The 26,343-nt window shown below is 38.5% G+C and overlaps 1 protein-coding gene across 1 annotated transcript in view; it reads right to left on the bottom strand.

Moving 5' to 3' along the window:
* Positions 1-419: 419 nt before the first annotated feature.
* Positions 420-26,343, bottom strand: part of LOC130931882 (Na(+)/H(+) exchange regulatory cofactor NHE-RF2) — a 94,659-nt gene continuing 68,735 nt past the window's right edge. Inside the window, exons 4-6 of the mRNA XM_057861067.1 lie at positions 9,238-9,391; positions 7,222-7,331; positions 420-3,726 (exon numbers count right to left, since the gene is read on the bottom strand). Of these exons, the coding sequence (XP_057717050.1) occupies positions 3,568-3,726; positions 7,222-7,331; positions 9,238-9,391 (423 nt within the window). The 3' untranslated portion in view covers positions 420-3,567. The remainder of the gene's footprint in view (positions 3,727-7,221; positions 7,332-9,237; positions 9,392-26,343) is intronic.

Raw genomic sequence — 26,343 nt, 5'->3', positions numbered from 1 at the left:
AGATTTTTTTTTTGGGGTGGGGGGACAAGACATTTTTAGTGACCCTTTTTTTGTGGATATTCTTAGGTATATTTCACTGCATGCCATACAGGAAAAATGTATAAAGTGCGGTCACACTAAATATACTAATTAAACATGCCCACTGCAGCATTGCTGGAACTAAAAATCTTTACATGTACAAATTTTAGTAAAACAATGAGGTTCCAGTGACTTATTCAGTAAATTTTTGCCAACGTGGATTTTCATGTTTCTTCAAATGATTGATTGGATTTGGTGATGTTCCGCACGTGGATGAATTCCTAAAAGAAATCCTAGTCATTTGGGGGGGGGGGGGGGGGGGGGGGGGGGGCTTGTAGTCATACCAAGTTTCAACTAGATCAAACCCAGATTTCGCATTGGCTGGAAAATCCAATTTAACATTTGGAGATTTTTATACGTCTGTCACATTGCATTAGGTCAGACTTTAATTAGTAGTGCTTATGTCGGAACACAAGAACTAAAATGAGGTTCAATTTCATCCAGACCCCGAATGGATTTCCCAGGTGGTGACGGTAGTTTTAGTTCTAGTATTTACAATACATTTGAGATATTAAGTGCACAGTATTTGGAATTTGCTCCACAAATCTGTAAGACCAATAATAGTACAAATCGGACCGTACAATAAAATAGAGCTACACACACACTGTGTAGTACAAGGCAGACAATGGACGTACACATCCATTGACACACATCTTTGACCTTTGTGTGGCCTGAGCAGCTGTCTGGTAGAGAATTCTGAGAACAGGATGAAACCGTACGCCGGTGTAATCCTCATCTGTGCGACAAAGAGTGCGAGGACAGACGACAAAAACATTCAAGTCGTGGGAGAAAAAAAACTCAGCCAATGTAATGTGTCCAGAAATTCTAATGCTTTTACACACTTTATTGAAAATGCAACTGCATTAATTGCATGTGTCAGCTTTGTAACAGTTTGCTTGCTTTTTAGGCTAGGAAAATTCTATGTCCTACCAAACTAGCTATTATGAAAAAAAAAGTACCTGTACATTGTCCACTTGAATGATGGTTTTCCAACCTGCGGATCCATTTGAAACAGTCATATACACACATTAAATGACACACACCAGCATGTGCATGGCAGCTGCTCCTGCATGTGCATGGAATAATCCTTCATAAAATCCTCACAAATTTCCCCCCAATCCAAAGCATCACCGAGCCTGAACCCTCTGAAGTCAGAATGCCTCGGAGCGTTTATGACGACATTCATATACAAGCTCCTCTTTGTTCTCTTCACTGGCAGATTCAGTTTCACAAAATTTACTTCTATTTAGACTTGGAAACTATAATAGTTTTGCCTCTTAAATTTATGAAGTGTATACAGTAAATATTTACCAAATCTTTACAACTGGATTGTTCATTTGTCTTTTTTGTGTACGGCTTTTTCTATTGCGAATTTAATTTTACTAAATTTATCTAACTATTATTTTAGCAGTACAACAGAAACAAAGTTACTGTGGTGTACAAAGAGAAGCTGCAGACCCCTAGCAAGCCAAACATTCCTAATGTAGACGACAATAAAATTGTGCCCCTCATAGATGTGTCCTTCGTATAATTTTATTTTGTCATTAATATTAGTGCTATATAAGTAGTATTAGTATAAAATGGTAAATATTAATAAAAATATAAGGTACAATTTAAAATATTGCCAACACTTAAGGGCTTTTAACTTTAGCCAAATCTAGTATAAAACAATAACATTAAAAATCATTGTGAATGAGACGTTTGACAAATAATTTTAAAGATTTTTTTTTTTTTTTTACCAATATTGATAAATTTGCATGAGATATATCATTAGTGAATAGACATGTGCCGATTACCGGTTTCAAGATATACCGTGTTATGAAAATGTCAAGGTTTCAAAACCGCAAAAATTTTCCGTCATACCGTCCCTAAGGTATTAGCTATGTTTTATGTCCCAAAAATACATGGAGAAATCCCTCACATGCAGTTGCAAGGCTCAACCCTCCAGCACCAGTTGTTGCTCAGTGTCAGTGATTCAGCTGTGCTACACGATGACTGGAGGAGGGGAAACTCCTAAACATTTTCCCCCCATCGAAGAAAACGAAATCGCTGGTATTGGAATACTTCGGCTACAGAAAAGTGACAGACGGCCACGGATTAGAAGAGGAGGGCAGACCGACATGTAAAACATATTTGCGGAGGGTGGCTGCCGAGAAGGCAATACCTCCGAAACGATTTCGCTTTTATACAAAATTAAAGGTTAGTAAACACTGTCATGAACATTTCCCAAAAGCTACGAGAGTTAACTCCAGTGTGTTTAGTGTGTCTAGCGGTGTTAAAACTTGTTTTTTTTTTTCTCACCGGCAACTGTCTGTGTTGAGAAAGAGAGTACGTGTATAATGTAAACATGATACGAGTCATACAGATGTGCTTTTTATGGAAAATTCAATTATTTTTGTTCTGATGGTAATAATGTTAAGCTGTGGCTGTGGGTATAGGCTCACCTAAAGGACTGCATGTATTTTAATATTATTTAGATTTTTTAAAATTTTATTTTAACTTAACATTATACATATGTTCCAATTTTGCTAATGTTAAAAATAAAAATCGTGTTCAATGGAAAAATGTTTTTTTTTTTCTTTTTAAAACCCAGATATATCAAATTTACACATTTTAGATCTGTAATTGCAATACCGTGATACAGTGAAACCGTGATATTTTGTTTTAAGGTTATAAATACCGGCACATGCCTATTACTGAATAGTATCGAGGCAACAATATTGAATTTTGATATCACAGTGTATTATGATACAATAGTGATACATACAATATTGTTATCACAGTGTTTTGCTATCCTGCAATTGCTAGATTGTGATAGCCTTGTTTGATTTTTGGTATTATTGAGTTAATTTGCTGGTGAGGAGTACGGTCTTCTATCTGCGTATCATTGATATTCCCACTTTATGGCATATTTTTAACGTAATACTGTCTCTTAATAGCAGGTGAACATTTCATGCCGTAGATTTTTATCAAATCCCCCAAGTAAAACACTCTCCATTGCACATCCATGTCAATCTGTTTTTACAAACTAGTGTTGACATAAACATAATCACTTGTTGTTTCAGCAAGCTCTTCAGAATGAGCAAAAGCTCCCCTAACATCAGAGGACATGATGTATTTGTGGTACAAGTTTGCCCTCTGCTGTACACATTCGGCTAGTTTCCATCATTCATTAAAAAAAACAAAAACAACCTAAGGCCAGAACAAAAGTTTGTTGAACAGCTTCTGAGTCACCAGTTATTGATGACAACGCTCGAGGTGAAGGTCGTCCACCCTGTCACATTGATTATCTGCATTTCATCTTTGACGTCATCATGAGCTTACGCTGCCTCCACAATGCTTATTTAGCACATTGTCCACTTTAAATATATATGTATAAAAAAATAGAGGAGTCAGGTTAAAATGTTTGTTGTCGCTCCTTAAAATTATTCCTCAGGTTTCTTTGTCTTGTCATGGTATTTATCCTCTTGTCAGTCTGAAGGTGTCTCCTCAGAAGTTGCTGAATAGTTCATATTTTTTCATCCAGTCCATCTGCGGTGCCCGCCTCTTCTCTTTGGCGTGGAGCTTCCGCTTTTCCTCGGCTGCCGTGGCACTCAGACCTATCTCGGCGAACGGGTCCGAGAATCGACCTCGCTCGTCGCTCGCCGGCTGGAGCAGATATGTAACAGGCGGTCGGACGTTACAAAAGTTGTGATAGCTTGAACATAGACTTCACCATCAGTTGACAAGACAGCTCCCACAAATATTGCGCCACGCCTTCCCATTGGGGGCCGACTCAGGCAGAGCATTTGGCTTTCACTATGATAGACTCAAACACACGCTGCGTTCAAACGCCGGTGTTCAAACATCTCAGGATGCCCATCATATGAGCACGTGTACGCTGCTGGCCAAAAGTATTGGCACCCCTGCAATTCTGTCAGATAATGCTCAATTCCTCCTAGGGAAATCATTGCAATTACAAATGCTTTGGTGGTAATAGCTTCATTTATTTTGCTTGCAATGTAAAACACAAAAGAGAATGGATTTTTTAAAAAGTCATTATCTTTTTACACAAAATGCAAAAAATGGGATGGACAAAAGTATTGGCACCCTTTGGAAAAATCATGTGATGCTTCTCTAATTTGTGTAATTAACTCATTCACTCCCAGCCATTTTCACCGAAGGAAGGCCCTTCGCTCCCGGCCGTTTTACTTGATTTTGACTGATTTTGCAAGGCCTAAGCCTGTCGCAGTATGTAATAATTCCATTTATTGCACGGTAAATGAAAATGAAGGCAGTTTTCCCGCTGCAATTTATCGCCTCACGTCCGTGCGTGCGTGCAGCAGATGTGCGGTGGACGTGCTGTTAAAAGTTCGGCTTCCTCGTTACCAACAGCGCAATATGCCGTGTGATGAGAATTCACTCTGTTTTATTGACTTCTGGGTATGTTCGTTTAACACATTTGAACTTAGCCTAAAGCTATGTTCATACTACAGGTCTTAATGCATGAATCCGATTTTTTCGTGTTTTTCCGACTCGAGTAAAGCATTAACTTGACGGTCTGAACGTGACAAGTCCCATAGAACTGGACCATTTCAAATCCGATCTGGGTCACATTTTTCCAGAATGTGGCTGACGGTCTGAACTTTCAAGTCTCCCGAATCGGAATTCATGCAGCAATGACATCAGCAAAGCGAAAGCGGCAGGCAGGACGGGAGCGATGTAGCTGTGCATTAGCTTCTAGCCTGAATTCTGCTTTTATGCATGAAGCGGGCTTGAACACGGTCATAAAAAAATAAATGAAGAAAAGGATAAGCCTGACAATGTTCGATTTTAATTCTATGCGCTGAATGAGCAATATTTCAGTATTGCTTACATGGCCGAGACGGGGCAAATTGACACACCCACGTCATGTCACGCACACAAGTCAAGGCTTATGTGCGTGCGTGCATGCGTTCTATCAGTCCATATAAACTTTGACTAAAGGACTAAACGGGGATTATTATTGTCTGTTATTTGTTTCATCTTTTTGGAAATATAAATATGATTACCCTGGAATGACATACAGCTAGCGCGTGTAATTTGTTTTGATGCTTCTGCGCATGCGGTCACTTTGCCGAGCGCATCTCGGACTGCCAACTAATGTGTATGCGTGATACTTGAACGGGCTCCATGGACAAAGGCAGTCTGAACGGGCACGCCAAAAAAACAGACATGACAAAAAATCATGCAGTATGAACCTAGCCTTAATAAGCCAAATTTTTGTTACTGCTACTTAATTCATGTATTTTTCTCTGTTATTGTTGAAGTACAATTGTTTGTGTTACTACAGCTTTATACCTCTGTGCCTAAATGCTTAAGCTATTGAAGTGCAATTTTATCTTTCCTTGAAAAAGACATGTTATTTATTCTGTGTTACTGTGCGGTATTGATATAGTTGTCTTTTACTAAAAAGAGGCATGTTCTATTGCTTTTAGTTGTGATTTCTTAAGAGTAAAGGTTTATTGCGTTTAAATGGGTGTACTTAATATTACTTAGTATTCTTACCGTGTTATTTTAAATTTGTAAATTTGGTTAAAAAAAAAAAGGGGGGGGGGGGGGCGCAATAATATCGCATATCGCAATAATTTATCAGATAATTTATCGCCCACTGAAATTTGTTATAGCAACAGGCCTAGCGAGGTCTGCAGAAAATTCTGTTCTATTGCTATATAAACATGGAACCCACCAAAAGAAATATTACTCTCTTCTTTCAGCAGAAAAAAGTAAGTTCATATCTTTTTCCATTCTTTAGAAATCAGCATTTGAAAATAGCTTAGTTTGAGTAATTTTCCAATTTCTGATGAAAAAACGGAGAAAATGAGCTTTTTGTAAACGCATACATTTCAAACATAACTTTGACTTTAACACAGCTATTTTTTGCTTTAGTTAGATCCCAAACATCTGAATAATGTTTTCCTTTTACAAAATAACATCAACAACAACCAGACAAATAGAGTTTTTGATTCAAAGTAACAATTTATTCACACATTTATTCACCCGCTTGGTGGCCACGACAGTGGGTTTAACTTTTCCCTCATTGCCGTCTGTCTCGTAAAGATGGATTTTTTTAGTCTTTCTTTTGTGGTGACCGCTGCCTCGTTCGCCTGGGGAACTTGTGTTCCTGGGGGGTACTGGTTTGGCCGTGCGCGTTTCCGTGCGGGACACTGGAGGGTGCGGTGAACGGCGATCTGCTAGGCGAGCAGCACGGTCACAACTACGCTGTACTGGTTGAATCGGGTTGGGGGGGTCTTACCAAATGCGCTACTGCCCTCCAGTGGCCAGTTTTATTGCTTTAAAATGGGTTTGGAGCTTTGTGCATTCTATCTAAGATAAATGGGAACCTGTAGATGCCCATTGTGAAAAAAAAAACGCAAAAGACGTATAAATACGTTTTTGGGACACTGAAGCAATTACAAATAGAACATATTCATACGTTTTTGGGAGCAAATGCGTTAACAGCACCTGTTACTTACCTGTGGCACATAAGAGGTGGTGGCAATAACTAAATCACATTTGCAGCCAGTTAAAATGGATTAAAGTTGACTCAACCTCTGTCCTGTGTCCTTGTGTGTGCCACATTGAGCATGGAGAAAAGAAAGAAGACCAAAGAACTGTCTGAGGACTACAGAAGCAAAATTGTGAGGAAGCACGGGCAATCTCAAGGCTACAAGTCCATCTCCAAAGACCTGAATGTTCCTGTGTCTACCATGCGCAGTGCCATCAATTGGGGGGAACCCATGGCACTGTGGGTAACTTCCCTAGATGTGGACGGAAAAGAAAAATTGACAAGAGATTTCAATGAAAGAGTGTACGGATGGTGGATAAAGAACCTCGACTAACATCCAAACAAGATCAAGCTGTCCTGCAGTGTGAGGGTACAACAGTGTCTATTTGGGAACGACTTTGAATTTTTTGATGTCGCTGCTCATGGAGACTCATATATGCCTAAGGAAGGTTACTGTTTTGATTTTAGGTTGCTAGCGGCTTTGGTTTTGAAAATGTTTTAGTTTTAGGTTTTTGAAAATAGGCCTCCTACGAATCGGTCCCGAGCCCCGTGTCTCGTCAACTGATAGTGAAGTCCATGGCTTAAAGAAGGGAAAAGCGACCGATCACTTCACCTACCTGTGTGCCGTTACTGTGGTCTGAGGTCATTGACCGGATGGAATGTGAGGTGGAGCTGCCATTCATCAGAGGACTGTGGGAGCCATTGGAGATGGAGGGACCGTCGTAATCTGTGAGAACAATCAGCGGACCTCTAAAACGTCATCGATTTAAAGAGCATATGACACGAGAAAAAAAGTCTTAAATGGCATTATTATGTGAATTAGAATCATATTTTGAGACGATTCGACTATATACAACAATTTAGTAAAGCACAGATGATGAGAAATTAGTCTTTTAATCTGCCGGTTAGCCACGCCTACCTTTATAGGGCTTTAGCGTCCCTAACAGGTGGATGACGTCAGCGGTAGACTGGGCTCATCGGTTTTACTATTCAGCCCATTGAGGGGGAATTATTCAGAACGAGGAAAACGCGACGAAGAGAGCCGCAAAATGTCATTGTTTCAGTCTCTCTACTCCAATATTTTTACAGGATATTCTTTTTATCCAAGTATTTTTCCCCAATAGCTATATAAATGGCATGAGAAGGACCAGTCAGCCCGACGAGGGGGAACTATTCACAACGAGGAAAACGCGACGAAGAGAGCGGCAAAATGTCATTGTTTCTGTCTCTTTACTTCAATATTTTTACAGGATATGCTTTTTATCCAAGTATTTTCCCCAATAGCTATATAAATGGCTTGAGAAGGACCAGTCAGCCCGTCGAGGGGGAACTATTCACAATGAGGAAAACGCAACAAAGAGAGCGGCAAAATGTCTTTGTTTCTGTCTCTTTACTTCAGTATTTTTACAGGATATTCTTTTTATCCAAGTATTTTCCCCAATAGCTATATAAATGGCTTGAGAAGGACCAGTCAGCCCGTCGAGGGGGAACTATTCACAACGAGGAAAACGCGACGAAGAGAGCGGCAAAATGTCATTGTTTCTGTCTCTTTACTTCAATATTTTTACAGGATATTCTTTTTATCCAAGTATTTTCCCCAATTGCTAAATAAATGGCATGGTCATGACAAATAACAGTCTTGTGCTGAATGGAATATGAAATAATAAAAATGCATTTATTCAGGACGACATGGCAAAATTACTCCATAATGGTCAAAACTGTCGACTTCACCTTTACTGTCGCACCTCCCAAACGATATTTTATGACACCTAAATCGGACATATGTCATTTCCCTTCCCCGGCTTCGGAGAATGTAAACAAACCAGAAGGCGTGACAGCTAGCCGACATGCTAACCCGAACCGAGTGATGTTTCAAAGTCTTCGAAGCGGAAAATCACACATAACTATCCTGGATTATTTGACATGACGACCCGGTTGTCGATTGTCTTCGCGGATCGGCAAACCGCCCGGCGGAGAGCAATTTACAGTTCGTTCCCCGGAGGAGGGTGGCTGGAGTTGTTGTGCAGCTAACGTGCTGCTGCTAATGAGCATTAGGAGAGCTTTTTGCATGCCTATCAATGATCAAGCGTAAGTAGTCCTTCATTTAAAGAAAGTTTGTAGTGTTTAATTTGTAATCGCTGTATTCGTATTTGACATAATACAAAACAAAATGTTTACTCACTTCCTCGTAAATCCAATGGTCCCACAGTAAATATCCACGGTGAATGGGAACCTTTTGCAACTCCAAAAAGGCGCATACGCCTCTCCCTCATACAGAATGATTTTTCTGCAGCCGTTTGGCTGGCGTGATGCGAAAAATAAACGTATTAATCAGCAAAATCAGCTGAGTCCTTCGTCCTCATACACAACAGTACGCTGTAGCGTGAAGAGGACGTCTTCTACCGTACACGTCACAGCGCCCTCCTCCTCAATGCAAGACCGAAGCCGGAAGTCACTCATTTTCATGGCGCGGGATTCAAAAAGCTAAATAAAAATAGCGATCGCTTCCACACACATCCAAGCGGCCCATATAATTGAGGGGTATAAAATACCGCGTGTATTATGAAATAAACATGCTTTTTCGTGTCACAGGCACTTTTTAAGCATCCTTGAGCCAAGAGGCGATCTTTTACCTTTCACATGTCTAGCGGTGGGGATGATGCCTTTCATCTTGAAGTACTCATCAGCATCCGGATCCACAACCAGCAGCCAGGTCTCATTGCCTCCTTTTTTAATGAAGGCCACCACTTCGGAGTGCCGCATGCCTTCGATGTTCACGCCATTTACCTAACAAACAAAAAAGAACAAAAAGGAAATGATTAATTGCCCTCATAAATAAGCGTCCATCCATCCATTTTCTGAACTGCTGATCCTGTTGAGGGCCGCAGGGAGCGGCTACCAACGCAGCTGTCATCGGGCCAAAGGCAAACTATGCCCTTGACAAGTCAAACGCACCACAGAAGTCAAGAAAATAAAAAGGAATTTTAGCCAATTATTTACAAGGAAAAAAAGAGAGGGAAACGCCACGGTCACACGCCCATGAGGTCATCCAATTCAGAATTTGACCAAAATTATTGTGGAAAAAAATGCCTCTGAAGTTGCAGTTTATTAAGTGCTGTACTTTAAAAACAAAAGAAATTTCTTCGTGGTAGATTGAGCTAGGCCTGAACGATATAGGAAAAAACCATCATTGCGATTTGTGGGGGGTTTGCGATATATTGCGATATTAAGACTAGGGCTGCAGCTATCGAATATTTTAGTAGTCGATTAATCGATGGACTTGTTAGTTCGAATAATCGAGTAATCGGATAAGGTACATGAAAAATTAAAATACCTAAGCTGAGCCACAAACGGTATAATTTTTTTTTTTAAAATGAGGATCTATGTACAACAAAAGAACAATTGGCCAACTTACATAGAAAAAGTCCACTAGCTTAAATGCTACAAAATGCAAAAGTTTTTTTTTTTTTTTTTTTTTTTTTTTTTTTTTTTTTTTTTACAATGCTTTTAACAAATGGTTTGGCCACACATATTCCCACAAAAAAAAACCGGCTAAATATACCTATAAACTCAATTCTGAATGCATTAAAAAACATTAGCTCAAACAAAAACTTAGTTTACGTTGGTCTTAACAGGGAGCAGTTGGATTCAGCCATGTGAAAAGAGGCAGACTAGAGGGCACTGTATCCACCCTAATCAATAAAACTACTGTAGATGCCATCACTTTCAAAATAAAGCATTACAACGCCACTTTAATTAAACGAATACTCGAAGCAACAAAATTTAATTTGAATATTTTTTTTCTAATCGAATACTTGAGTTAATCGATTAATCGCTGCAGCACTAATTAAAACTAAAAGAATTTTCAACCAATAACCTGAATAGCTGTTTGGTATAGGCCTGATTATATAAGGGTGTGACAAAATATTGAAATGGTGATATATCGTGATGCTTTCTATCCCAAAAGGTTATCGATGTGCTCTTGTCAAGAATCGAAATATCGTTTTAAAAAGGTGTCAATGTTAAAAAAAATAAAATAAATAAAAGGAATCATCAAGTTGCTACCAAAATCTTCCACTATAATAGTGTCTCAGTTAACTCTAAGGCTGCCATTGACGGTGCTTGACGCCATAAGCGGACTTTCCTATATATATAAAACTTGTAAATCAATGAAACTGCAACAAAAATGAATGAAATGAACAAAAAAATATATTTTCATAATGGGTCAAAATTATTTTTTCAAACTGATCATGCAACTTAGACGGTAATTTGCTTTGCGTATATTTTTCAAAAACAAAATTAGGGATGGGCAATTTTATTTTTCAAATGATTTTTTTTCTTTGATTAAAAATATATATTTTTTTATTTAAGCCACTTTTTGGGGGATTAAATGATTTAGACACACATGTCCGACTCATACAGTAATATGGCCCAAACACAAAAAGGATTGCTTCAATCAAAGAAAACTTTTTCAATGAAAAATTAAGTGTTCAAATGCCAATTTTTCTATCTCAACTATTTTTTCACATTCAAAAACTTTTTCCATGATTGAATTTTTTTTTTGATTGAAGTGATTTTTCTTTTTGAAAATATATTTTTTTGAAGCAACTTATTTTTTGATTGAATAATAAAGACAAATGTGTCCTAGCCAAAATATGGCTCAAACACAAATCAACATTACTTCAGTCCCCAAAAAAAAAAAACCCAATTTAATATTGCATTCAAACATTTTTTTTTTTTTGATTGCAGCATCTTTTTTTTTGGGTTAAAAAAATATATTTTGATTGAAGCAACTTTTTTTGATTGAATAATAAAGACACAAATCTACCTCCATATGGCTCCGCCCAGGAGATACAATTTTTGACTGGGGTAACTACATTGGCACGACACCGGCGGGCGTACCATATTCAATGGATGACGATCTTGGCGAAAAGTATTGCCTAAGCAGCCTGATTTAGAATTCTCTTCTAGAAATGGGAAACAAAAAACGCTCATTGTCAACTTTTGATTATAAATATTCTGGTAAGTAAATTTTATTGCTGACACTGCGTTTCGGGGTCATCAACGTGTTGCTGCCCCCCCTGCCTCAAAAGTCAAACTCCGCCTATGCTCGACGCCCAATCCATTTAGACTGAGAACGTTCGTTCATTCAAAACCAGAGCATTCACAGTCATTCAGTCCGATTTTCGGGGCATTTATAGGTCACTTGCTGTTCATTTTAGGGGATTTACAGGTAATTTCCTGTTGAGTTTGAGTCACTGCCTATTCATTTGGGTAATTCCCAGGTCACTTCCTGTTCTGTAACTCAAAATAAGCAGGAAGTGACCCATAAAATACCCCAAAATCAACAGGAAGTAACTGAAAATCAACAGGTAAATGACCTTAAATGGCCCAAAATTACCTCATTGCCGCATTGGCTGCTATTGACGGCCATAGACGTTCAATCCGTTTGAAGTGGGAGGGATGGCAGCGAATGAACGAATGTTCATTCGCTGCCACCCTCCCAGTTCAAATGGATTGGACGTCTACTAGCGATAAACTCATTCAAATTCACAGAGACACTTGTTTTTCTGTTTATTAGTTGTTTGTAGAATATCCTAGACCAACGTACCAATGTATTGATAATCGTACTGCATCGCCATATCGTCAGATCATCGTTATCGTGAGCTTTGTATCGTAAATCGTATCGTATCGTGAGGTACCAAGAGGTTCCCACTCCTAAGCCTGAATGATATCAGAAGAAATTAACATTGCGATATATACAGTGCCTTGCAAAAGTATTCGGCCCCCTTGAACCTTGCAACCTTTCGCCACATTTCAGGCTTCAAACATAAAGATATGAAATTTCAATTTTTTGTCAAGAATCAACAACAAGTGGGACACAATCGTGAAGTGGAACAAAATTTATTGGATAATTTAAACTTTTTTAAAAAATAAAAAACTGAAAAGTGGGGCGTGCAATATTATTCGGCCCCCTTGCGTTAATACTTTGTAGCGCCACCTTTTGCTCCAATTACAGCTGCAAGTCGCTTGGGGTATGTTTCTATCAGTTTTGCACATCGAGAGACTGACATTCTTGCCCATTCTTCCTTGCAAAACAGCTCGAGCTCAGTGAGGTTGGATGGAGAGTGTTTGTGAACAGCAGTCTTCAGCTCTTTCCACAGATTCTCGATTGGATTCAGGTCTGGACTTTGACCTGGCCATTCTAACACCTGGATACGTTTTTGAACCATTCCATTGTAGATTTGGCTTTATGTTTTGGATCATTGTCCTGTTGGAAGATAAATCTCCGTCCCAGTCTCAGGTCTTGTGCAGATACCAACAGGTTTTCTTCCAGAATGTTCCTGTATTTGGCTGCATCCATCTTCCCGTCAATTTTAACCATCTTCCCTGTCCCTGCTGAAAAAAAGCAGGCCCTAACCATGATGCTGCCACCACCATGTTTGACAGTGGGGATGGTGTGTTCAGGGTGATGAGCTGTGTTGCTTTTACGCCAAACATATCGTTTTGCATTGTGGCCAAAAAGTTCAATTTTGGTTTCATCTGACCAGAGCACCTTCTTCCACATGTTTGGTGTGTCTCCCAGGTGGTTTGTGGCAAACTTTAAATGAGACTTTTTATGGATATCTTTGAGAAATGGCTTTCTTCTTGCCACTCTTCCATAAAGGCCAGATTTGTGCAGTGTACGACTGATTGTTGTCCTATGGACAGACTCTCCCACCTCAGCTGTAGATCTCTGCAGTTCATCCAGAGTGATCATGGGCCTCTTGGCTGCATCTCTGATCAGTTTTCTCCTTGTTTGAGAAGAAAGTTTGGAAGGACGGCCGGGTCTTGGTAGATTTGCAGTGGTCTGATGCTCCTTCCATTCCAATATGATGGCTTGCACAGTGCTCCTTGAGATGTTTAAAGCTTGTGAAATCTTTTTGTATCCAAAGCCGGCTTTAAACTTCTCCACAACAGTATCTCGGACCTGCCTGGTGTGTTCCTTGGTTTTCATAATGCTCTCTGCACTTTAAACAGAACCCTGAGACTATCACAGAGCAGGTGCATTTATACGGAGACTTGATTACACACCGGTGGATTCTATTTATCATCATCGGTCATTTAGGACAACATTGGATCATTCAGAGATCCTCACTGAACTTCTGGAGTGAGTTTGCTGCACTGAAAGTAAAGGGGCCGAATAATATTGCATGCCCCACTTTTCAGTTTTTTATTTGTTAAAAAAGTTTAAATTATCCAATAAATGTTGTTCCACTTCACGATTGTGTCCCACTTGTTGTTGATTCTTGACAAAAAAATTAAATTTCATATCTTTATGTTTGAAGCCTGAAATGTGGCAAAAGGTTGCAAGATTCAAGGGGGCCGAATACCTTTGCAAGGCACTGTATATTGCCAAGGATCCACACTTACTTTTTTGCATTTTTGCAACTTTTTCCTGCAAAATGTAGGCGCACCAACATTTTTCAATGCATCACATTTAATGCCCTACTTTTAATCACACTCTTTATCACTTCATAAAATTCATTTAAGAGAGTCCACTTAAAATCACCCATGCTTTGATAAACATGAATATATATTTTTCATTAAAAACCCAATGTTTTTCACCTGATTCCGATCCTCTGAAAAATGGTGCGATTTCCGATCATGTGATCGGGTAATGGACATCCTTAATTTATATAATGCTGTTTAATCCAGGCTTTCTGCGTATAAAAGTGATCCAGGATTTGTACACTCTCTACTGTTATGTAGTAAGGCAAACGTTTACATGTTAAAAAAAAAAAAACAATTGCACGTCCTGCGATGTGACTATTGCGCATGCGCATATTGCGATGGTGATGTTCAAACGATATATTGTGCAGGCCTAGTTTGAGCCAATCTAATATTAGAGTAAAATGCTCAACCATAACAAAATGTACATTTAGGACATAAATACTTATGCAAAAAAAGAGAACAACAGATGTGCAAACATTTCACAACGGAATTATAAGTCAACGGTTTAAGAAGTTAATTCAAAGAGGAAAATTGATATGTTTACAATTTACAACAGATTAAAGAAATTCAGCTTTCGTGTTTCTGGATAAACCTAAAACACAAAAATCCTTACAGGAAAACCTAATTTGACATATTCTCTAGAGTTTTTGTTCTCTAATAGGATGCTCAACAGATAAATCTCTGAACGGTATTAAACTAAATCTAAATGCTACCAACAATGTATCCTCCACTTTGTCCATTCCTATATTGAAATTAAAAAAAAATTTTTTTAGATCACCCTAAAAAAGTTCTGTCATTTAAAATCATCAATTAAGTGTCATTCCAATGGCAAAATTAAGAATAACCTGAATTTGGCCTCTTCTTTCAAACTAAATCTGAGTTGAATCAAACAAGATACTGTAAGTACCCTCTATATTTGGACCGCACTTTCTCGTTACCCCAGCAGAGGGAGTAGTAGATCAACATAAGGAATCATGGACAATCCACCACGTCACGTTTAAACTACTCTTCCAAGAACTAAATTTTAGATTGAACTCGAAAAAATGTGTAAAAAAAATGTATTAAACGGAAAGACAATTATTACTCTGTTTGAATTATAATTTATTGATTTACTATTTTTTTTTTTTTTTAACAATCATTAATCTTTATATGTGGCGGAAAACATAGGTAAGGCTGAAAAAGCAGTTTCTGCTCTTGCACCCCTCTCTAAAAGAAACTGCTGTATTTTAAGCCAAAAGAACTGTTGTGTTTTTCTGCCATAGCAGATTCATGGCGCATTAAGCCCACGAACCATTTTTATTTTTTCCGTTTTACCCTGTAGATCCCGGTTTACAGACATCGCGCAACTGCTTATGTTTCAACCCAGCCATAAAAAGAAGGTAAATATATGTATTATTTAAAATGTCTGTCATGTTTAGCTTAGAATCACTAATTGATGTCTAATATTTAGTTAAATAAGTCACAGATATGTACCTCATAACTATCGCTTAATTGTATTTTTTTTGTTAATGTCGTATTTCCTCCAATTTTTTAGATGATAAATAATCGATCCAAACAAAGAAAAGAAAAAAAACAAAAAATTTAAAATGGTAAATATTTGGAAAAGAAAATCTTGACCACCCCTTGATGTCTGCGATTTCAGCATCGCGACCCTTGTTATATTACCATGTTTCACCCATAAAATCCCCCCAAAATCCGGCTGTGGCCATTCACAGCTGTGTCTTGGAACTCGGTGATACATGATACATGGAGTTTTTGGATCGAAAAGAGGTAAGTACGTGATAATATCTTGTTAAAGTCATGGCGTCTTTAATTATGCTCTCTCATCCTTTCACCTCCAGTTAGGGTTTTGCTGTTTAAAAATGTTATACTTAAAACAAACAAACAAACAAACAAAAATTCAAAATTCAGTTCAAAAATGTTCTTCCCCCCGAAAAGTGAGATTTTAAGCTTTACAATGACACACATGCATATAGGACCTTTTCAAAATTGGGGGTCTCAGAGCGGAACTTCAAGTCACCTGAGTGTTTTCCGCCGTATATATTGTTGGGAAAATTTGATATCCACAAATCTAAATTTCTAAATTCAGCCCCAAACTGTAAATTATTCTTGGTTGAAGTTCAAATATATGTCAAGTCACTTAATATTACAACAAAAAAAACAAGTCTGCAATGGAAACTCATTCAGAAATATTTTACAAAAAACATGATTATATATTTTTCCGTCAATGTCTCAATATGATAATGGGAAATGTAAATGATGCACATATATTTTACGTAAACGATTTGTCCTTTTCTTATTATTCGATCCAAAAAAAAAAAAATCTGCCCTGACTGGAATAAGTGCACTTTTTTAAAATTTCTCAATTTTTCTAAAAAAGCATGTTAGTGACTATGTCTAGACCCGTGCCTTCCTCTGTCAGGTAGTTTCATAATGTCCACAGTTAGCCATGTACACAAATTATTAATGGCTCTCCTTGGTTTCGGGCCTGGTTTCATATGTCTTTGTCCTGAAGGCCACCTAAATTAGTGCTTCTGGTAATGTCCCGACAAAGCATAGAATTGAGACACAACTGGTGTTTCTAGAGAAGCAAGCAAAAACTGAAAAGGCAGCTAGTTAATTCATCCATATCTTCCATGCAAAGACTCACATTTGACAAACAGAGCAAACAAGCATCATTGTAATCAGCCTCACAACAGGTGTCATGTTTTGCAACCCCTCATTAACACTCTGTTCCACACATGACAATGCACTCTGTTCTCGGGGCTAATTAATATGTGCTGTAGGAACAGGGCTGCTTCTCAAGGGACTCCGTAGGAAACACCTGAGCCGAAATATGTGTGTGTGTGCATGTGTGTGAAAACGAGAGCGATTCATATTCATTTCATCTCTTCATGGCTGAGAATAAGAGATGACATCCATCTGCTTGCAGTGTTTTCATTCCTTTGCATTTTGCCTGCTGCTGCTTTGATGTGACTTAATTAGTGCTTCAACAAATAATCGATTAACTGGGTAATTTATTTAGAAAAAACCTTTGAATCAAATTTTGCTTCTTCGAGTATTCACTTAATGACAGTGGCGTTGTGATGGTTTGTTTTGAAAGTGTTTGCATTTAGTTTTATTGATTTGGGTGGAAACACTGTCCTTTAGTGGAAACAATGACTACGACATAACTTGTCTAACATCGCTGAATCCAGCTGCTCCCTGTTTTGACCAACGTTAGATAAGTTTTTGTTTGAGATAAAAAAAAAAATTCATGCATTTGTAATATTTATAGGTATATTTAGCCGTTTTTTGTGGGAATATGTGTTTGAACGATTTAAGAACGTTGTAAAAAAAAAAAAAAAAAAAAAAAAGTTTGCATTTTATAGCATTTAATCTAGCTGACTTATGCAATACAAGTTAGCCAATTGTTCTTTTGTTGTACAGCGGTACCTCTACATACATAAAGTAATTTGTTCCCGGACTTTGTTTGTAAGTCGAAATGGTCGTATGTCAAGCAGGATTTTCCAATAAGAATACATTATAATTCCATTAATTCGTTCCACAGCCTGAAAACTTACACTAAATCAGTGCTTCTCAATTATTTTCTGTTACGCCCCCCCAAGGAAGACGTAAATGTTTCGCGCCCCCCAAACTCTGCCGCAACTGTAAATAGTATCATTTGTCAATAGTATTACTATTATAAATACGCCTCTGCCTCACATTGTATCCTTTTGCTATTAGAGAAAATAACAGAGATCAACTTATAAAGTATAACTTTATTAACATTGTTTTGTTTGTAACAGAAAAGATTTAACACGCATCAGTTTGCCTGAATTAAAAAAAAAAAGTCCCATCCAAACTGTAAAAATACACTCCAGGTACATTTTTTACCATTTGATACTGAAAAAATAAAATCAGTAAATAATAACAAATTCAAATTGATGAGGACAATATGCCCAAAAATTTGACCGAAAAAACACAACTGAATAGAAGAAAGGAAAAAAAAGTGTCTTTGGACAGAAGGACAGTTTTTATTTTCACTGCTCACAGTATCACCTTCAGTTTGCAAAGGTGTGGGGTTATTTTGCACTGAGCATGCTAACAGTGATCAATGGTTTACTGATATAACACTGAAAAGCGGGACGATTGTTGGCAATATTCGGCACGTTTTCGCTGAAAAACAACCAAGCGGCTTATCAATGAGATTGGGGTCTAATGTCTTTAAGTGGCGTCTTAATTTATTTGGCTTCCGGCTGTCCGCTATAATCATTTTTAGACACAGTAAACAGTGGTCTTTCCTCATCTACCATATTAAATAATACCGTATTAAATGTCAAATCCAAAAGGCAAACGGCCCGAAAAAAGCGCATTCTCGGCGGCCGAGGGAGAACCGTAGGTGAGGGCGGTCGTCGTGACGATCCCAAGCCGAAAATGGCACTTCTCGGGCGGTGGGTCGCTGCATGAGTCCAGTCCGGCAGGAAAACGGCTTTCGAAAACGGCGCACAGCTCTCCAGCTCTTCATGAGTCTCTTCCGTGTGCTCTTGCTTACTTCAAAAATACTGCTCGCACTTTGAAAATGAGAGCGCCACTGCCACCCACCGAGTGGATGTGCAAGTACACTTTATTCTAGTACGGCAGAAAAAAAAAAGCATGTTCGCCGAGGTCACACGCGCCACCCCTGGCATCGCTCTGCGCCCCCCTGGGGGGGGGGGGGCGCCCCACTATTTGAGAAGTACTTCACTAAATCCTTAATAAATACAGCTGGTACTATTGCAAATAGCAATTACACAGAGCAAACCAAATAAATTATGAATAAAAATTGGAATAATAAAATAATAATACCTGTAATAATGTAATGAATTGGGTTTTAATGTGGCTGATGTGTTTTGCGCGGTGTAACTGAATGCACCGCTTGGCTGACGTGAAAGCGTGAGAGAGGACTTTTTGCTTTCATTTTCCATGTTCAGCTGCGCCGGACAGTAGGCATGTTGTGCTGCACAAGTTTTGAAATAAGTTATTAAAAACCTGGTGAAGCTGGCCCCCATTTCACGGATGTGCACACCACATTCATATTTTTCTATCATTTCCATCTTCATTTCAATGGTAAGCCTCACCTTTTTCCTTTTTTCACCACCTGCACCATCATTCTTGGACCCCATGGTAATTTCTCTCATGAGAAAATCTGCCTTGCGTCAGTTTTGCGGGAAAACAAAGAAACTGCAGCGCTGTCATAAATCGTCGTATTTCAAGCATGTCGTCGGATGTAGAAAAAAATGGCGAGTCAAATTTTACTTCAGATGTCGAAAAGATCGTGTGTCAACGCGATCGTATGTCGAGTTACCACTGTATTTAGATCCTCATGTATTTATTTAAAAAAAAAAAAAAAGTTTGAGGCTAAGCTCAGGTATTTTAGTTTATTTTTAAATGAAAGTGCCATTCTGCATCGTTTGAACAAACACTCGGTAATTTTATTTTGGATTTGCGTTTAATGCTCTTTTGAAAGTGCAAGCCTTTGTTTTACATCACCTAAAATTTATTCCGCAACGCATTAAATGTTCCTAATCCGATTACTCGATTATCTTAACTAACTAGTTGATAGATTAATCGACTACTAAAATAATCGATAGCTGCATCCCTAGAATCACTTGACGATTTGACATTGAGTAGTCCCTTTCCTTCTGCTGAAGAAAAATATAATAACCAAGACTTGGAAGTCTATTCTGGATTTGATTCTTTTACTGTCTAACAGAATAATATTCGTGTATTAGAATTTAGGCACCCCATTGTTTCAGTTTTTAAACACACCTTTTCCTAGGTCAAATTTCAGATTTTAGTTTTGGTTATCTTAGCATCATATATCAGTATTTGGTAATCTACATGTTCACGCATGTAAACAGTAACATGCAGTGATTATGATGTTTCATCCAAATATGAAAAATAGTTGGCTATATTTACAAAAATGAACCCCTTGTCCCTGTTAATGAGGAACTCAAAGTGACTTGAGTACCTTCAGGGTAAAAAAGGGCAACAATACAGGTGTAAACTAGGCCTGCACAATATATCGTTTGAACATTGCCATCGCAATGTGCGCATGCGCAATAGTCCCATCGCAGAACGTGATTGGTTTTTGTTCTTTTTTGATGTAAACTTTTGTTTGTCTTCATAAAAGCAGCAATGGCGTACCGCAAGCAACACGTCACTTCCGCTTATTAATATTCATGACATTAGCTACTGTAGGGACAAGCCACCGTTTGTCCCTAATAGGAAATGAATGGAAATCGTGTACGAAGGAGATGTTTACATAGCTACCACCAATTCTCTCCGAAATTGATGTGCCTGGTGCCAAGTTCACTGGCAAAAATTGAAGAACATATAAATGTTCAGTTAAAGAGATGGCTTGAGTGTCGAAGGCTGAAAAAGACGAAAAAAACGAGCCGACCTAAGCATAGCTTTAGCTTTTTTATCGACGCGACTGACAATGACATTCTCCTGTTTCAACAAGTTATCCTTTACCATCAGCCCTGTCTTTCTTATATATCCTCTGGTTGTCCTACGTCTCTTACCGTTCTTGGGAGTAATTTAGTTAGCTTTGTGTAGCGATCGCAAATGCTACTCAGTGACAGCCAACGAATACTTTTAATTTTTTCATTGATAACACATCTTAATCCTATAATTTATTTACACTTCCCCCTTACTAAAGTTGTTTTTTTCTCTATATATAACAGGTAACAGTGGCAGTCAGATACCATTGTAATTCTTTTCAGGTCATTCATTGTCAGACAGAAGCAGTACGGCACAACGTTACGCTAAAAAAATAAGTTAAAAATATAAAAATGGCTTACCTCTTTGTCCTCTGAAAGACCATGCCAACCCAACATAATGTTTACTGCATATGAAACGTGAATGGATTCGCCGAGCTGGTGTTAAAGTCCGCGCAAGTTGATTCGGTCTTCACATTTTTTTTCCTCCCGAGTTTTTGGTTTCCGGAAACGTATGAAGAAAACATCCTCATGTGTCGTAATGTCTAGAGTCGTTTCTACAAGTTCCAAAAAAGCAATGCGTGATCGGCATGTTCGTTTTTTGAAAAGCTGTAATGTGAAGTAATTTCATAACATGCCAAATAGGGTCATAATTAAAGTAATTAAACATTGTCTAACAAATATAGCATGAAAAAATAATTTATATGTTGTATATTTGACAAAATAATCGCGTTTCCGAAGTTCGAGACTGAAAGGGGACGAACCCGGAAGTGATACGCCACACCGAGAACAGCGATGGCAGCGCTCCATACGGCCGCCCTACAAAGCCCTTCAAACAATGCTTCAAACAGTGATAAGTGATAGATCAAGCGCAAGTGAGGGGACCCAAGTTTTTGAAGAGTCGGAGGAAGAGGAGGAGGTTGGAATTTTATGTTGGATCGTACATGTATTAGCCAGACGCTAATTAGGATGCAAACAATGTGCCCAGACTACCTGACATCGAATGGAGACAAGACCCATCGAGATTACAAGATTGGTAAGATATAGGCTGTTATTATTTTCATGATTTGAAGATGCAGGCATTTGCACATAATTTTATGTTTTTGTCTATCTGATGACATTGTTTAAAAAAAATAATAATCAGACTGCATGTTCATTTTGGCAGATCCGGCAGCGCTCATGCATATAAAATAATAATATAAAAACGTTGGGGGGGGGGGGGGGGGGTGAGTCGTTGATGGCTTTCTCCACTTTCTTGTGGCAACAATAAGAAAACAAAATAATAGCGGACTGCCGCCACATTCGACCGCGAAGTTTTGCTTGTCGCTCATCTCCGCCTCGCCTCGTACTACCAGCTACTACTACTTCCTGGGGCTATCGGCAGGAAGTGGCGTCTAATGGCGTGAGGAAATGTAGTTTTTTCATACAAGCGAACAGATTACAAAGCACCACTTCAGTGTGTGGTCCGAGACTACATTTCCCATGATTCACTGCGGGACTTGAGCTGTCAACGTTCACATTTGACAGCATTCTGCCGCCGTCCTCCTCGCCAGCTGTAAGCTCGCCATTCACGCTCGTTTGCATTTGATCGCTAGTATGATACACTCCCGCTTTTTCGGTGGGGTCTTTTGTGTTTATTCGTTATTGGATTGTTTTTGTTCACCACTGTAAATAAAAGCACTGAAGCAAGAAGGGGTAAGTCGCCATTTCTGTTCAACCCGTTTTCTCCTGTTTTTTTTAGCGTAAGAAGCTAGGTTAGTGGCTGTCTTTTCTTCGTTCTTTTTCATGATCAGGGTTTAGTTAGCGGTTGGGGTTCAAGTGTAGATTCCTTTTGTTTGTTGTTTTGGCCTGGGCTTACCCTGAAGCTGCACTTCATCTACATTTTGTACATATTGCCTTGAAAGGTGGAAAAGCGCTATATAAGTATAACACCATTTACCATTTACCATATTCATTGCGAGTTTGTTGTGTAAATTTTGTGCCACTTGTGAAATCGTGTGGCTCATTTTATGCTACGCCCTTCGCGAGCCGTCCTTGGGACGTAACACTAGCGAACACAACAACAACTATGCCACGGCTATTGCCACGAGTTGGCTTTCGGCTAACGTCGCTAGCTTCTACTGTAAATTCCACAAAAGTTGGCAGCTCTGCTTTGACAAAGTCATCTATCCAAAAATCACACTTACTTTTTGGCAAATCCTTGATCATAAGCAGACCGGTTAAGGAAGCAGGCATCTTCGAAGTGTTTGCAGCAGAGAACACTACTCGATGATGGCATGAAATTCATTCGCTTCGTGCGAACGAAAGATATCCATTTACGTGCCCTGCTATCCTTTGGCCACTCATTCAACTTTTCGTTTGAGTGAGAACAAAGCATCGCCACACACCGCCGTGGCATCTTACCGGGAAGCAATGCAACAAACAATACTGTTCTATGGCGGACTTCCCTCGCACTTCCCGGTGTGACGTAATTTCCGAAGATTTCCGAAGATTGCCGAAGAAAAGCATTTTCGTTGTCAGGGGCGTTGCTACGGGTTAAACAAACAATCTGGAAGGGTTGCGTTAAAAAAAAAAAAAGAAAATATGCTTATAATTGTTTAGCCATTGATATTATTCAAAAACATGGTTGGCCAACCTGAGTTCACATTTCCCCTTTTTCGAAAGATTACCGGAGAAAAGTAGCACTAATTACTAGAGATGTCCCGATCGATCATCCCGATCGATCGGGTCCGATCACATCATTTCAAAGTATCGGAATTGGCAAAAAAATATCGGCCATGTCTTTTCTTAATATATATATATATTTTTTAATTAAATCATTTTCTAATTGTATTTAATGTTACAGACATACTATGTTACACTCATCCAGAGTCTTTAGTTTAGGCTTTAGGTAGGGTTATCAAATTTATCTCGATAACGGCGATAATTAATTTAAAAAAAAAAGTATCACGTTAAAATATTTAACGCAATTATTGCATGCTGTGCACGATCCACTCACGTATTGTCGCGCTCAATCTGTAATGGCGCTGTTTTACCTATATAGAGAGATAAAAGGCAGCGTAAAATTAGTAAAGTGAATTTTGGCAGCCTTTGGAGCCTTTTTTTTAATAGTCTACAGCCTTACAATCCCTCCCCCTGCAATCAGAAATATCATGGGAAGCAATGTAGGGAAGCAAGGTAGCAATTGATCTATTTCTTAACACCTTATGTTATTTCCCAACGGAGAGAAGATATATCAACTGGTAGCACTACGCACAGTCATGGTTCCACTTCCCATCATGCATTTGGGTTGAAAGGCTGCAGTATCATTTACTGAAAGCTCAACAAATACACGAGATGGCAATATTTAGTCACAATATACAAAGTCACAAGTCTTTCTATCCGTGGATCCCTCTCACAGAAAGAATGTTAATAATGCAAATGCCATCTTGAGGATTTATTGTCATAATAAACAAATACAGAACTTATGTACTGTATGATGAATGTATATATTCGTCCGAGTTTTATTCATTTTTTTTTTTTAATGCATTGCCAAAATGTATATGATCGGGAAAAATTATCGGGAATGATTGGAATTGAATCAGGAGCAAAAAAAAAAGCAATCGGATCGGGAAATATCGGGATCGGCAGATACTCAAACTAAAACGATCGGGATCAGATCGGGAGCACAAAAACATGATTGGAACAACCCTACTAATTACGTTGTGTCAATGCGAGGGCGGGTCTATAATGTCCCACTTCGGCTTTACTTCCGCTTTACGATGCGACGTCACGGTCTAAAAATAGCCTGCGTGCGGTACGCCATTGCGCAGTGAAATGGATTCCTGGATCCCTTGAACTAGTATATTCACCAATCTTCATCATTCACAGATGAAACCCCTTAGCCTGGATTAATCAGTAGTCTATGAATACTAGGGATGTCCCGAGCTCATATTTTTGCACCCGAGTTAGAGTCCAAATCACCTGATTTGGAAAGTCTGCCAATATACAGTCCCGATCCGATACCGATTTTTTTTTTTTTTTTTGGATGCTCACGCTGCCGAGAACAGCCTCTCACTTACACAATGAATGAATTGCCACGGTACACATCAAATTGTGTATCAAGCTTAACAACGATGAATGCATTTGTGCCTTTGATCGTAGAATTACCGAAGCATCTCTGGCCAGATTAAAGCTGCAAACCTGTCAATCATCGTTAACTTTCATTACCAAACGCTAGCTGCACTGGTGACCAAGAAAAACAATTTGGTCGCCCTGCTTTTCAGGAGGGAGGGTGGGAGGCTGTACGAGCATGAAGCAGAAAAAAATATACTATACTTTTTAAATTAAAAACCCTATCCTTTTCAATCGATTCCGATCTGAAAAATGGCTCGATCAGCCCGATTTGCGCTCATGTGATTGGATCGGGACATCTCTAATGAATACAATGTGGTCATAGTGAGTCAACTAAAGTCTTCCTAAACAAAGCTATTCAAGTCAGGTGAAAATCCTTCTAGTTTTAATATCACAATATATATCGCAAACACCCAAAAAAATCGCAACGTCAGTTTTTCCCAATATCGTTCAGCTCTAGAGTAAACCTATTTATCATAACATTTACCACAATGTCGATTGTCCAAATACAGTACATTTGCAGGGATGAACATACTGTACCATATGGCAAACACAGGCAACTGCCCAAAAATGTCTTTGTTCTCAAGAAATTTTTGATTTAGTTTTGACAAATACACTTTAAAACACATCAAAATGCTTCAGGTTGAATGTTTCAAACTTTCAAATAATGAAGCACTTTAAATTTGAAAAATGCAACAGTAAAATATCAACTAACCCTGTTTAAATGAAGACTTTTTGAACCCTTCAAGATGTTTGTTGCCAGAGAGTCCGACGCGACAAAGGTCATGGGAACGAGGGATTAATACTGAGAGTAAACTGGCAATGATGATGAGACATTATGTTTAACCTTCTGTTGGAGGAGGACAATCTATTAAATCTAGCTCTCATGTTCCTGCTAAAAATACTACACACCGTGGTGCTGAATGTGGTGAAACCTATTTGTATTCATTCATTTTGAATTGTCAATTTAGGTCAAGTCTTCCTTATAAAATGGTGAACCAGTCATATCGTTCAAGCAACATTGTATGGGATTGCTCTAACTTTAAGCAATCATGAAAATTCTCCGGTCAGCCGCCTTCATGAACCTGATACTATATAGCTCTGCTAACCCCCCAAAACACAATATATGACACGACCAGCCTTCCTCTCACTCTCCACATTGACGTAGTCCAGACAGAGTCCAGATTTCAGGTCTTGGTGGCAGACACAAGCATGACCCCAGCACTTGTAATTGGTTTAAATGGTGTGTGCATGGGCTAACATCTGCTTTCAATCAGCTGTGTGGTTTGGCTATCCTAAATGCATTTCAATTTCAGCTGTTTTTTTCTTTATTGTTTGGACCCTGCAGTTTGGGATGGTGATTATGGTAGTGATACTCCATAATGATAAAAAACACATCATAACTAAGCAGGCGTTTTTACATGTGCTTTTTAATTAAAAAAAAAAAAAAAAAAAAAAAAAAAAGTAACAATTTTCATATTTTTAGACATTCTACTAGTTAGCGCTGTTCGATTTTCCCTAACAAGAAAATCCATTTTATTTTCTCTCAAACCCGATTTTCCGATATCGATTACGGTTTCTTGGCAAAATAAAAATGATGACAAAGTATTCGGAATGTCTGCTTTTTAACTTATTTGTTCTTAGAACTGAAAGTGAATTTAACTCTGT

This window comes from Corythoichthys intestinalis, chromosome 16, assembly GCF_030265065.1.
Source record: "Corythoichthys intestinalis isolate RoL2023-P3 chromosome 16, ASM3026506v1, whole genome shotgun sequence".
In the NCBI taxonomy this organism is placed as follows: domain Eukaryota; kingdom Metazoa; phylum Chordata; class Actinopteri; order Syngnathiformes; family Syngnathidae; genus Corythoichthys; species Corythoichthys intestinalis.
Note: the sequence above shows the minus strand (reverse complement) of the source record. Positions and strands in the feature narration are given on the sequence as shown.